At 46.3% G+C, this 12059-nt stretch overlaps 1 protein-coding gene across 1 annotated transcript in view; it reads right to left on the bottom strand.

The window, feature by feature from the left end:
- LOC116987734 (E3 ubiquitin-protein ligase rnf213-alpha-like) overlaps window positions 1-12059 on the bottom strand; it is a 145335-nt gene that overhangs the window by 69502 nt on the left and 63774 nt on the right. Inside the window, exons 14-15 of the mRNA XM_033043966.1 lie at window positions 11656-11820; window positions 1943-3119 (exon numbers count right to left, since the gene is read on the bottom strand). Of these exons, the coding sequence (XP_032899857.1) occupies window positions 1943-3119; window positions 11656-11820 (1342 nt within the window). The remainder of the gene's footprint in view (window positions 1-1942; window positions 3120-11655; window positions 11821-12059) is intronic.

Genomic DNA, 12059 nt, shown 5'->3' on the forward strand with positions numbered 1-12059 from the left:
TGACAGCAGCCGTTATGGTCGCTGGCCAGCAGGAGGCGACAAAATGAGTGAGGGGGGGTGTAGGATTTTATTAAAAAATGGGTACATAAAAAGAAGAAAATGTTTTGAGGAGTGCAAAATCGGATGTAAAAGTGGCCATGAAGCACACACACCCAGCCAGAAGCACACACACACACACACAGTTTTAATACAGTGGCTTGCAAAAGTTTACAATACCCCTTGAACTTTTCCACATTTTGTCACGTTACAACCACAAACGTAAATGTATTTTATTGGGGTTTTATGTGATAGACCAACACAAAGTGGAGCATAATTGTGAAGTGGAAGGAAAATGATACATGGATTTCAATTTATTTTACAAATAAAAAACTGAAAAGTGTGGCGTGCATAAGTATTCAGCCCCCGAGTCAATACTTTGTAGAACCACCTTTCGCTGCAATTACAGCTGCAAGTCTTTTGGGGTATGTCTCTACCAGCTTTGCACATCTAGAGACTGAAATTTTTGCCCATTCTTCTTTGCAAAATAGCTCAAGCTCAGTCAGATTGGATGGAGAGTGTCTGTGAACAGCAATTTTCAAGTTTTGCCAGAGATTCTCAATTGGATTTAGGTCTGGACTTTGACTGGGGCATTCTAACACATGAATATGCTTTGATCTAAACCATTCCATTGTAGCTCTGGCTGTATGTTTAGGGTCGTTGTCCTGCTGGAAGGTGAACCTCCGCCCCAGTCTCAAGTCTTTTGCAGACTTTAACAGGGTTTCTTCCAAGATTGCCCTATATTTGGCTCCATCCATCTTCCCATCAACTCTGACCAGCTTCCCTGTCACTGCTGAAGAAAAGCATCCCCACAGCATGATGCTGCCACCACCATGTTTCACAGTGGGGATGGTGTGTTCAGGGTGATGTGCAGTGTCAGTTTTCCGCCACACATAGCGTTTTGCATTTAGGCCAAAAACTTCAATTTTGGTCTCATCTGACCAGAGCACCTTCCTCCACATGTTTGCTGTGTCCCCCACATGGCTTGTGGCAAACTGCAAACGGGACTTCTTATGGCTTTTTTTCAACAATGGCTTTCTTCTTGCCACTCTTCCATAAAGGCCCGATTTGTGGAGTGCACGACTAATAGTTGTCCTGTGGACAGATTCTCCCACCTGAGCTGTGGATCTCTGCAGCTCCTCCAGAGTTACCATGGGCCTCTTGGCTGCTTCTCTGATCAATGCTTTCCTTGCCCGGCCTGTCAGTTTAGGTGGACGGCCATGTCTTGGTAGGTTTGCAGTTGTGCCATACTCTTTCCATTTTCGGATGATGGATTGAACAGTGCTCCGTGAGATGTTCAAAGCTTGGGATATTTTTTTATAACCTAACCCCGCTTTAAACTTCTCCACAACTTTATCCCTGACCTGTCTGGTGTGTTCCTTGGGCTTCATGATGCTGTTTGTTCACTAATGTTCTCTAACAAACCTCTGAGGCCTTCACAGAACAGCTGTATTTATACTGAGATTAGATTACACACAAGTGGACTCTATTTACTAATTAGGTGACTTCTGAAGGCAATTGGTTGCACTGGATTTTATTTAGGGGTATCAGAGTAAAGGGGGCTGAACACTTTTGCACGCCACACTTTTCAGTTTTTTATTTGTAAAAAAATGTGAAAACCATGTATCATTTTCCTTCTACTTCACAATTATGCGCCACTTTGTGTTGGTCTATCACATAAAATCCCAATAAAATACATTTACGTTTGTGGTTGTAACGTGACAAAATGTGGAAAATTTCAAGGGGTATGAATACTTTTGCAAGCCACTGTAGATAGTAAGTACTTTCGGGTTACGGATGCACAGCAACCATAACATTCATTTCACATGATGCTTCACAGCCAGCAAACATGAAGAACATCTTCATCAATGTTTAGTTATATCTCATTCATTGCATGGGAACTTACCAACACCAGCTCTGTTTGAAGATATGATCCTCACAAACATTCCATCTCTAAAGACAGTAGCCGCTGATGAATTAGTTGAAACTCTGTAATGATTTTCGAGATAACTCTGGATTTCCTTTAAAGGTTGTTGCGGAATCATGTGCACCTTGTGTCGACTCAACGCTGTTGGAATGTAGCAGTGTTCCCTCTCACTATTGCACAATATCACCAATTTATATTGATCTGACTGACTTTTCAACTCCAGATTTTTGAACAATTCTTCAAACCTTACACTAACATCATATGATAGCTCATCTGCATACAGTAGAGAATAGATCTTGGAATGTGTGCAGCCAGAAGTCAGGCACCGTCTCAGGAAAAGCTCTACTTGTTCATTTGTGGTATCAGCTGTGCAAATAAGTACTTCATCGTAAGTAGGCAATGGCTGATTACTGGAGTGCATGTAAATGCATAAAGCAGATGTAAGCAGTTCAGAATGCGGACAAACAACAAGGTTAGGATGACCTGTCTGAAAGCCAGGTGGAATTGTCCTTGCAACAGTTTGTTTCATGTCAGCAACATTTTCAAGAAGTTTACCAAGGGTGCTGACATCAAGACAGTTGGACAGGAAATAAGTCATGTTTTCCATATACTGCTTCCACACCAAATCCATTGTTTCTTCCATGGCTATGTCTTGAATATCTACTTGTCTCATCATAAAAGGTTGGACACAACTCTTCTTGTCACATAATGGGCGATGTCCTATGCTTGTATCTCCATCAAAAAGTTTCTGTTGAGCTACTTCTAGGTCGCCGGCAGTACAGTTGGGTTTAATGAATGACAACATCATCAGAACATCCAGTCTGGTACAGCTGCGATTAAATAATTGGGTACTGAGGTAAACAATTTGTTCAGCTGTGTAGAAGTTTAAATAATAGTACTGGGACCTTTGCTTATCCATATACTGCTTCCATACTTCCAGATAGGCTTCCATCTTTTTACAAAGAATGGGAAGTTGTTCGGTGACTTTTCCAACAGCTTTAATAATACGCACTTCCTTTAGATTGAAATCTATTATCAAGCAAGCCTCACACGTCCTTGAACAATACACTTCTATTTTCCAGTTCCTAAAGAGCATGTTGCCAGCAGAAAACAGACTGATGAATGACGTTGCAAGTCTTTGGACATTGGCAAATACCTGTGCACAAAAGATATTCATTATGGTCTGCAAATGAAATGATGACAAGTAAAATCATATGGATATATGCAAACATAAATTACAAGATCTTAAATGTTATCCTTGCCTTTATTTACAATTGAGATGTTTAATTTTACTTCGGAGTCACGTGAGTGACTACGTGAAGAAAGGACGTCAGTCGGCATGCACGTCATTACGTCTGAAGCATGCGCCAACGACTGACTGGCAGGCGCGCAACGTCCTTCCAGCGGTAAGTTTTAAAAACGGCAGGTAAGTGTTTCTATAAACTACTCTGCAGTCGGTTATGGCGGGTTCATTAAACCTTGTTTTTCAACATGTTGGACCCAGCAATGTCCAAAGTAAGGAGACGGTCTGCGGGGAAGCCGGCTACCGAAGACCGCGGTAAAGCGGGTAGAGGGAGACTGTCTACATCACCAACCTTGTCGCTGGCGGTGGAGCCAGCAGCAGCAGACCTGATGCCCGAGGAAGGCACTGTGGCGGTCCCGCAGGGGCGCAAGGCCACACGGAAAACCACAAGGCCCGTTGACTCAGATGAGTCGGGCCAGGAGGGATCCCCTTCTTCATTGGGAAGCGTCCACGGGCGACCTACCCACATGGAGCACCTTATGGAGAGGTTGCTCGAGAGTGATCTGCTCCGTAGGAGGGAGCAGTATAAACACGGGTCTTTGCAGCAGCCCGCACCAGCGGCTTCATACAGGGGGCTGCAAAATGTCTCTCTCACTGGAGGAGGGAGTACATCGGGTCAGTTTTTGACTGACTCTGAGTTTGGGGGCACAGAAAGAGAGCATTCCCAGGGGCACGGAGCTGAAGTGCCACTTTTGGCATCCAGATTTGCCATTACCTCTCCATCAGGAGCACCCCTGGATGAAGACATGGCCAACAATATCAATTATTTGGCCTCTCACCAACTAAAAGAATTAACTATGGAAGAAACCACCAACAGGTACCCCTCTCCAGCTAACTGTGCCTCCCTCAATGTGCCGGCCGAAAACCACGCCATCTGGGGTCATATTGGAGCAGGTATGAGCCTAGGAGATGAAACTCCAGAAAGTCCAGAAGTTGCTGGCCTCTGGCATAACTGCCTTTGCAATGTCAGTAGAAGGAGAACCACTGACCAATACACAACAAGACGCAGTGGCATTAATAATAATAATAATACATTTTATTTATGGGCGCCTTTCAAGAGTCTCAAGGACACCTTACAAAAATTGAGCATGTATAGGAAAAACATGTAAGGGGAATGAAATAAATAGTAGAGACATGACTAGTACACAAAGTAAAGACAGAATTCAATACAAAACACAGCATGAGGCAATTAATGCACAGATGAAAAGGGACGGGGACGTGGGGCTAAGGATAGGCAGAGGTGAAGAGATGGGTCTTGAGGCGGGACTGGAAGATGGGGAGGGACACGGAATTGCGGATCAGTTGGGGGAGGGAGTTCCAGAGCCTGGGGGCTGCCCTGGAGAAGGCTCTGTCCCCAAAACTGCGGAGGTTGGACTTGTGGATGGAGAGGAGACCGGCTGATGTGGATCTGAGGGACCGTGAGGGTGGTAGGGGGAGAGGAGGTCAATGAGATATGTGGGGGCCAGATGGTGGAGGGCTTTGTAGGTGAGGACCAGGATTTTGTCGGTGATCCGGTGGGAGATGGGAAGCCAGTGAAGTTTTTTGAGGACTGGAGTGATGTGATGCCAGGATTTGGTGTGGGTGATGAGTCGGGCGGCTGCGTTCTGGACCAGTTGGAGTCGGTTGATGTAGGTGGAGCTGATGCCAAGGAGAAGTGAGTTGCAATAGTCCAGTCGGGAGGAGATGAAGGCATGGATGAGTCTTTCAGCAGCAGGCGGAGTGAGAGAGGGTCTGAGTTTGGCGATGTTGCGGAGATGAAAGAAGGAGGTTTTAATGACATGGCGGATGTGAGGCTCAAGGGAGAGGGTGGAATCAAAGATCACGCCAAGGTTGCGGGCCTGGGGAGATGGGGAGACAGTGGTGCCGTCGATGGTGAGAGTGGGGTTATTGATTTTGCTGAGTGTGGCTTTGGAGCCTATGAGGAGGAATTCTGTCTTATCGCTGTTGAGTTTGAGGAAATTATGTTGCATCCAGGTTTTTATAGCTGACAAACAGGAGTTGATATGGGAGAGGGGGGGGTTGTGGGGGGATTTGGTGCCAAGGTAAATCTGGGTGTCATCAGCGTAACAGTGGAAGTCCAGATTGAAGTGGCGGAGTATCTGACCAAGGGGGAGGATGTAGATGATGAAGAGGAGGGGGCCGAGTACGGAGCCTTGGGGAACGCCTTGAGTGACTGCGGCTGTAGCAGAGGTGTGGTTGTGGAGAGAGATGAAGTGGGATCTGTTGGAAAGGTAGGAACGGAGCCAGCTGAGTGCAGAGCCTTCAATGCCGAGGTCCTTGAGTCTGGTGAGCAGGATGTTATGGTTCACTGTATCGAAGGCTGCGCTCAGGTCGAGGAGGATGAGGATGTTGAGGGAACCAGTGTCAGCAGAGGTGAGGAGGTCGTTGAGGACTTTGAGGAGAGCAGTTTCTGTGCTATGGAGGGGGCGAAAGCCAGATTGGAGGGGTTCAAGTAGGTTATACGCAAGGAGGTGGGAATGAAGTTGCGACGCAACGATACGCTCCAGGGTTTTTGAAAGGAAGGGGAGGTTTGAGATTGGGCGGTAGTTAATGAGAGAGGAGGGATCAAGACCAGGTTTCTTTAGGATTGGTGTAACGGCAGCAGTTTTGAAAGCGGAGGGGACAATTCCTTGGGACAATGAGGAGTTGAAGAGATTAGTGAGGTAGGGGCAGAGTACGGGGAGGCAGGACTTCAACAGGGGAGTGGGGAGAGGGTCGAGGGAGCAGGTGGTGGGTTTGGAAGAGCTGATGAGTTTGGAGATTTCAATAGGGGTGACCAGGTCAAACTGGGAGAGGAAGCAGTGTGGAGGAGGGGTAAGGAGGTCAGTGGAGATGTTGAAAGGAGGGGCCGTGGTAGGTGGTGGAGTAGATGCTGGGGAGTCGGGTACAGGGGATAAAGATTGATAGATGGTGCTGATTTTATCAGCGAAAAAGTGGAGGAATGAGTTGCAGAGATCCGGAGTAGAGGTAGGGAGAGTGTTGGCTCGAGGCTTGAGGAGGTTGCCCACTGTGGAGAAGAGGGTTCTGTGGTTTAGGCAGGGATCGGTGAATATGGAGGAGAGGTAGGCAGATTTTGCAGCAATGAGGGCATCTTTGTAGTCAGTGAGGTGGAGTTTGTAAGCTTCAAGGTGGACTGTGAGAGATGATTTCTTTATTAGTCGTTCGAGTTGGCGACCAGTCTGTTTCAGTTTACGAAGTGCAGGTGTGTACCAGGGTGAGGATGTGTTGAAAGTTACGGTTCTTGTTTTGAGGGGGGCCAGAGTGTTGAGGGAGGTAGACAAGGTGGAGTTGAGATGGTTTGTGAGATCATCAGGTGAGATGGGGGTTGAGTCCAGTGGGAGAGTGGTGGAGAGCAGGTCAGAGAGATGGAGGGGATCAATGGATTTTAGATTCCGGAAGGTGATTTCTCGGAGGAAGCGGGGGCGAGGTGTCGGAGAAGGGATGGTGAACCGTATAAGCTTATGATCAGAGAGGGGGAAGAGGCAAGGATGGAGGTCGAGTACCGGTTGATTTATGGAGCAGACCAGATCAAGGATGTGACCTTTGTCATGGGTGGGAAAGGTGACGTGCTGAGAGAGAGAGAAGTTGTCCAGTAAAAAGGCGAATTCAGATGCGAGCTTGCAGGTGGGGGAGTCCATGTGAATATTTAAGTCACCAAGTAGCAGCAGACGTGAGGAGAGGGATGAGGCAAGTGTGAGGAGTTCAGTGAAGTCAGATAGGAAGGAGGGGTTTGGTTTAGGTGGCCGGTAAATGAGGATGACTGTCATGGAGGAAAGGGCTTTGAAGGCGAGGAATTCAAATGATGCTACTGGGGGGAAGGTGAGTTCAGTGATACGAAAATTCTGGTTAAAAATAACAGCGAGGCCACCTCCATGGCGGGAGGGGCGGGGTTTGGAAATGTAATTAAATCCAGGTGGGGATGTTTGATTGAGGGAGAAGAAGACATTGGGTTGTTGCCAGGTCGCAGTGAGCAGAAGGAAGTCCAGAGTGTTGTCAAGGATTAGTTCATGGAGGGCAAGGGCTTTGTTGTTGAGCGACCTGGTGTTGAGGAGGGCAAAGTTGGCATTGTGAGAGGGTGGAGGGATGGGGGCAGGCTGGAGAGATCTGAGGTTGTCCCGGTTGACAGTGCGTGCGGTCAGCTGGGATGGGGGGTGACGCGGTTGAGGGGGGGCAGAGCGTGGTAATGAGCAGACGGATGGAATGGAACGTCCGTGGTTGAAGCAAACAAGCCTGCGCCGAGAGCCTCTGTGGATGTAACGGAGTCGACGCAGAAGTCCAAGCTGTAATGCTCACTTTGAAATTAATTGCCTGCGCAAAAACGCTATCCGGCCGGCGCTAAATCCTAAGTTTGCTGTGCTGTGCAAGGCCAGCAATGTCCAGTCGGCCAATTATCTGTTTGGGGAAGATCTGCCAAAGCAGGTCCAGGAGCTGGACGATGAGGCGAAGACCATCCGCCTCAAGTAGAGTAGAGCCCAAGCCACACACAGAGGCTCATCATACCAGACTCACCCCTACGCACCCTTCAGCACCAGGCGATACCAGTCTAGGGGCACCGGAACTGGTGGAAAATCCGGACTGGAGGCATCAAGGTCTTTTTTAGAGGTACGCCCCAGCCGGCCCTCGGCAAGGATGCGCAGGGGGCACCCGCCACCAGCTCCATTTCCCAAGCCTCAGGAACGGAGGTCAGCACCACACCGCCAGTAACAACTGAGGTAGGTCTACCTAGTTCCTTGTGGAACACCTTACACATGCCCCACGCACCGGTTGGGGGAAGGTTACAACATTTCTTGAATGAATAGCGATAGGTCACAGCGGATCCGTTTATACTGCACAGTATACGAGGGTTCAAAATTGAGTTCATTATTGACTCATTTCCACCCACACAACATTCACCTAACCGCACATATGTGTTTTCACCCCAGGAGAGTTTGGATATACAAGCTGAAATCCGAATTCTATCCTATAAAGAGGTAATTGAGAGGTCGCATCCAGAGCCTCACCAATTTGTATCCAATATTTTCACCAAGCAGAAAAAGGATGGAGGAGTTCGTATTATCCTAGACTTGACTGAACTCAACTCTTTTGTGCAGTATAAACATTTCAAAATTGATAATTTTGGCACTGCCATCCAAATAATTTCTGAAGGTGGCTATATCGCATGCATCGACCTTAAAGATGCATACTACACAGTACCTATTCATAGGGAGCACATGAGATATTTGAAATTTAACTGGATGGGTCAATATGGCCGTTCAAAGCATTGCCCAATGAGCTAACTTCAGCTCCGAGACTATTTACCAAACTACTGAAACCCATTCTGGGGCTATTACGAGCTCAGAACCACATGGTCATGGCATATTTGGATGACATCCTCATTTTCGGGGTCACCAAGCTATCGGCAGAATCATCTGTCTCAGCCACCAAACTCATGTTTGAAAGATTGGGCATTCTCATCCATCCAGTTAAGTCCAAGTTGACACCTACCAGGGTTATGGATTACCTGGGGTTTACAATTAACTCAATCCACATGTCAGTGACTCTGCCTAGGGGCAAACAATTAGAGTTAACCAAAGCTTGTAATTACTTTATTGTTAAACATAAGCCATCAATTAGACAAACAGCAAGTGTAATTGGCAAACTAGTGGCGACATTTCCAGCAATGCGTTACGGACCTTTGCACTATCAATATTTACAACGTGCAAAGGAACAGGCTCTCAGATCCCACGCTGGCCATTACGGTAGACCAATGCGATTGCCAACCGAGGCCATTTCTGAACTACAATGGTGGATGACGAATATATGTCATAGCTCCAGGGATATTTTGCTGGATACTCCTTCGGTCGTCTTACAAACCGATGCAAGCGGCCTAGGATGGGGAGCAACTGATACCATCTCCAGCTGTGGTGCGAGGTGGAATGAGCAGGTCCTTGATTCTTCGGGAAAGAGGTATTAACTACTTAGAGTTGTTGGGGGCTCACTATGGGCTGAAGGCTTATTGCAGCACTATGCAACATGTGCATGTTCAGCTCCAGATTGACAACACTACCGCGGTGGCGTATATTAATCACATGGGTGGTGTTAAGTCTGTGTCTTGTGATAGATTCGCAAATCCTATTTGGCACTGGTGTATTGCAAGGGACATTTGGGTCTCAGCTGTCTACCTACCGGGTAGATACAACATGGTAGCGGACACCAGATCACGGATTTTCAACAACAACACAGAATGGATGCTGAATCGTGCAGTATTTAACGATATTAAAACCCGGTATGGCATCCTGGATATTGATCTGTTCGCATCCAGATTAAATTACCAATTACCCAAATATGTGTCCTGGGAGCCAGACCCAGGGGCAGTAGCAGTAGATGCGTTTTAACTACACTGGGGAGGATTTTTTTTATATGCTTTTCCCCCATTTTGCCTCATCGGCTGATGCTTGGCTAAAATCAAGCAAGACAAAGTCACAGGCATTTTGGTAGTGCCTGACTGGCCTACACAGTATTGGCTTCCACAACTCATGGGAATTATAACACAGCCTTTTATGACTGTCCCTAAAAGCAAGGAACTTCTCGTTCACCCAGTAACGGAGAACATCTATCCTCTACATGACCGAATCAATCTATTGGTTTGCAGATTCTGAGGAGACCATACCTGGGGCTCGGACTCTCGAAACGAACCGTGGATGTGATGACAGCGGCCTGGAGGGACAGTACACAAAAACAGTACGTCCCTCACATCAAGAAGTGGGAGATGTTCTGTACTGTCTCAAATATCTCGTATAATACAGCACGCGTTACGGATGTCCTGGAGTTTCTATCTGCCCTGTACTATGACCAAAAACTGAGCTACAGTGCCATTAATAGTGCCAGAAGCGCACTATCTTCCTATTTAATGCTGGGGTCAGGGCACCAGACCGTAGGGATGCACCCTTTAATAACTAGGTTCATGCAGGGCATTTTTAATTCCATACCACCAAGGCCTCGGTACACGGACATATGGGACGTAAGCGTAGTGCTTACACTGCTTCGCCAGTGGGCACCAGCTCCCTCTCTACCCTTATCTAACTCACCCTAAAAGTGGTCATGCTAATGGCACTGATAACTGCGCAGCGAGTCCAGACTTTACACAAACTGCGCCTCGACTTCATGACCACCAATGTAAATATTATAACCTTTTACATAGAGTGCTTGATCAAACAGAGCAGGCCAGGGGTGCCAGGGCTCAAGATAGAGTTCCTGGCATATTCCGAGGATCCACGGTTGTGTGTCGTAGCACATTTACGCCATTATATTAAGGTCACCAAGGACCTCAGAGGCTCTGAGCAATCGGTCCTAATTAGTTACAAAAAGCCTCACCATAAGGTATCAGCACAAACCATTTCCAGATGGTTAAAGGAGGTACTGGCAAGTGCAGGAGTGAATATTGACACTTTTAAATCTCACTCCACCAGGGCTGCATCTACGTCAGCAGCAAGAGCAATGGACGTACCCCTCGAAAACATCCTAGCGGCTGCAGGATGGGGAAATGAACGAAAGTTCCACCGGTTTTACAACAAGCCTATTGCCGGACCAGGGGTGTTTGCTCGTACCATTTTAAATTCTGTTTTGTAGTTTCTCCCCCTAGGATGGTAGGGGTTACTATTATTATTTTTTCTTTTTCATATTAAAGCATCAGTTTTATTACCTAACTAAAGTTATGCCTGAGTGATTTACCTTTTCACTCATCCATGGTCAATCCATTCAGTGTGACTGGACTCGTATCCGGCGTGAGGTCACAGAGCTTTAAAATCTTCACGTAGTCACTCACGTGACTCCGAAGTAAAATAGTAAGATTAAACAAGAACTTACCAGTTTGAAGTTTGATCTTGATTTTATGAGGAGTTACGATGAGCGATTACGTGCCCCCCGCTGCCTCCCTCATATTATCAAGGTCATCTGGTAGTTTCTAGTTCTCAATCTTACTATCCTCAGGTCATTTTCTCTTTTCTGTGATTTCACACCGCTGCTTTGAAGATTGACGCGCATGCCGACTGACGTCCCTTCTTCACGTAATCGCTTATCGTAACTCCTCATAAAATCAAGATCAAACTTCAAACTGGTAAGTTCTCGTTTAATCTTACTATTACTGTATATGGTGCAATTGTGTTATCAGAGGTTCTCAGCAAAGTAATGATAAAATGCTCATGATGAAAACCTCAGTGTCTCAGTGTATTGAAATCATACCAATTCTGTAATCACTAAAGATATTATCGCACTACATTAAAGCCTCTGGAGGAAAAAAATCTGATATAAAATCTGATATGTATAAAGTTCATTCATTCAAAGACTAATAAGTGTTCCACTGCTGTGCTTCCCACTATAGATATGTGAATGCATTAAAGTAGCCAGTTACCTCTACGAATCTGTCTACTTCATTCTGGCCATGATCTCCCTTGACTGACATCAGCATGAGTTTATTCTGCAGTTCTTTTAGGTCTTCAAGAGTGTAACTTCGTATTTCTTCATTGTCACCATGAGCTTCTGGCAGTTTTAATATGATTGCTGAACCCAAAGAAAGCTGTGAAAAAATTGAAAATAATTAAGCACACTGAGATGGATCTGACTGTGCACAATAGTTTATTTCTCTTGGAAGAGCTTGATACACTGAAAACACGTAGGTAAGACTAAAAATGCTTGTCACAGGTAAGGCTTCAACTAATGATATAATTCCATATCTACGTAAATATCTCAAACTCTGCTGGCGGGAGGGGCAGTGCCCGAGGATACAGTTTCTGGCCTACTGCGAGAAAAAGGACA

Source organism: Amblyraja radiata, chromosome 26 (genome assembly GCF_010909765.2).
Source record: "Amblyraja radiata isolate CabotCenter1 chromosome 26, sAmbRad1.1.pri, whole genome shotgun sequence".
NCBI lineage: Eukaryota > Metazoa > Chordata > Chondrichthyes > Rajiformes > Rajidae > Amblyraja > Amblyraja radiata.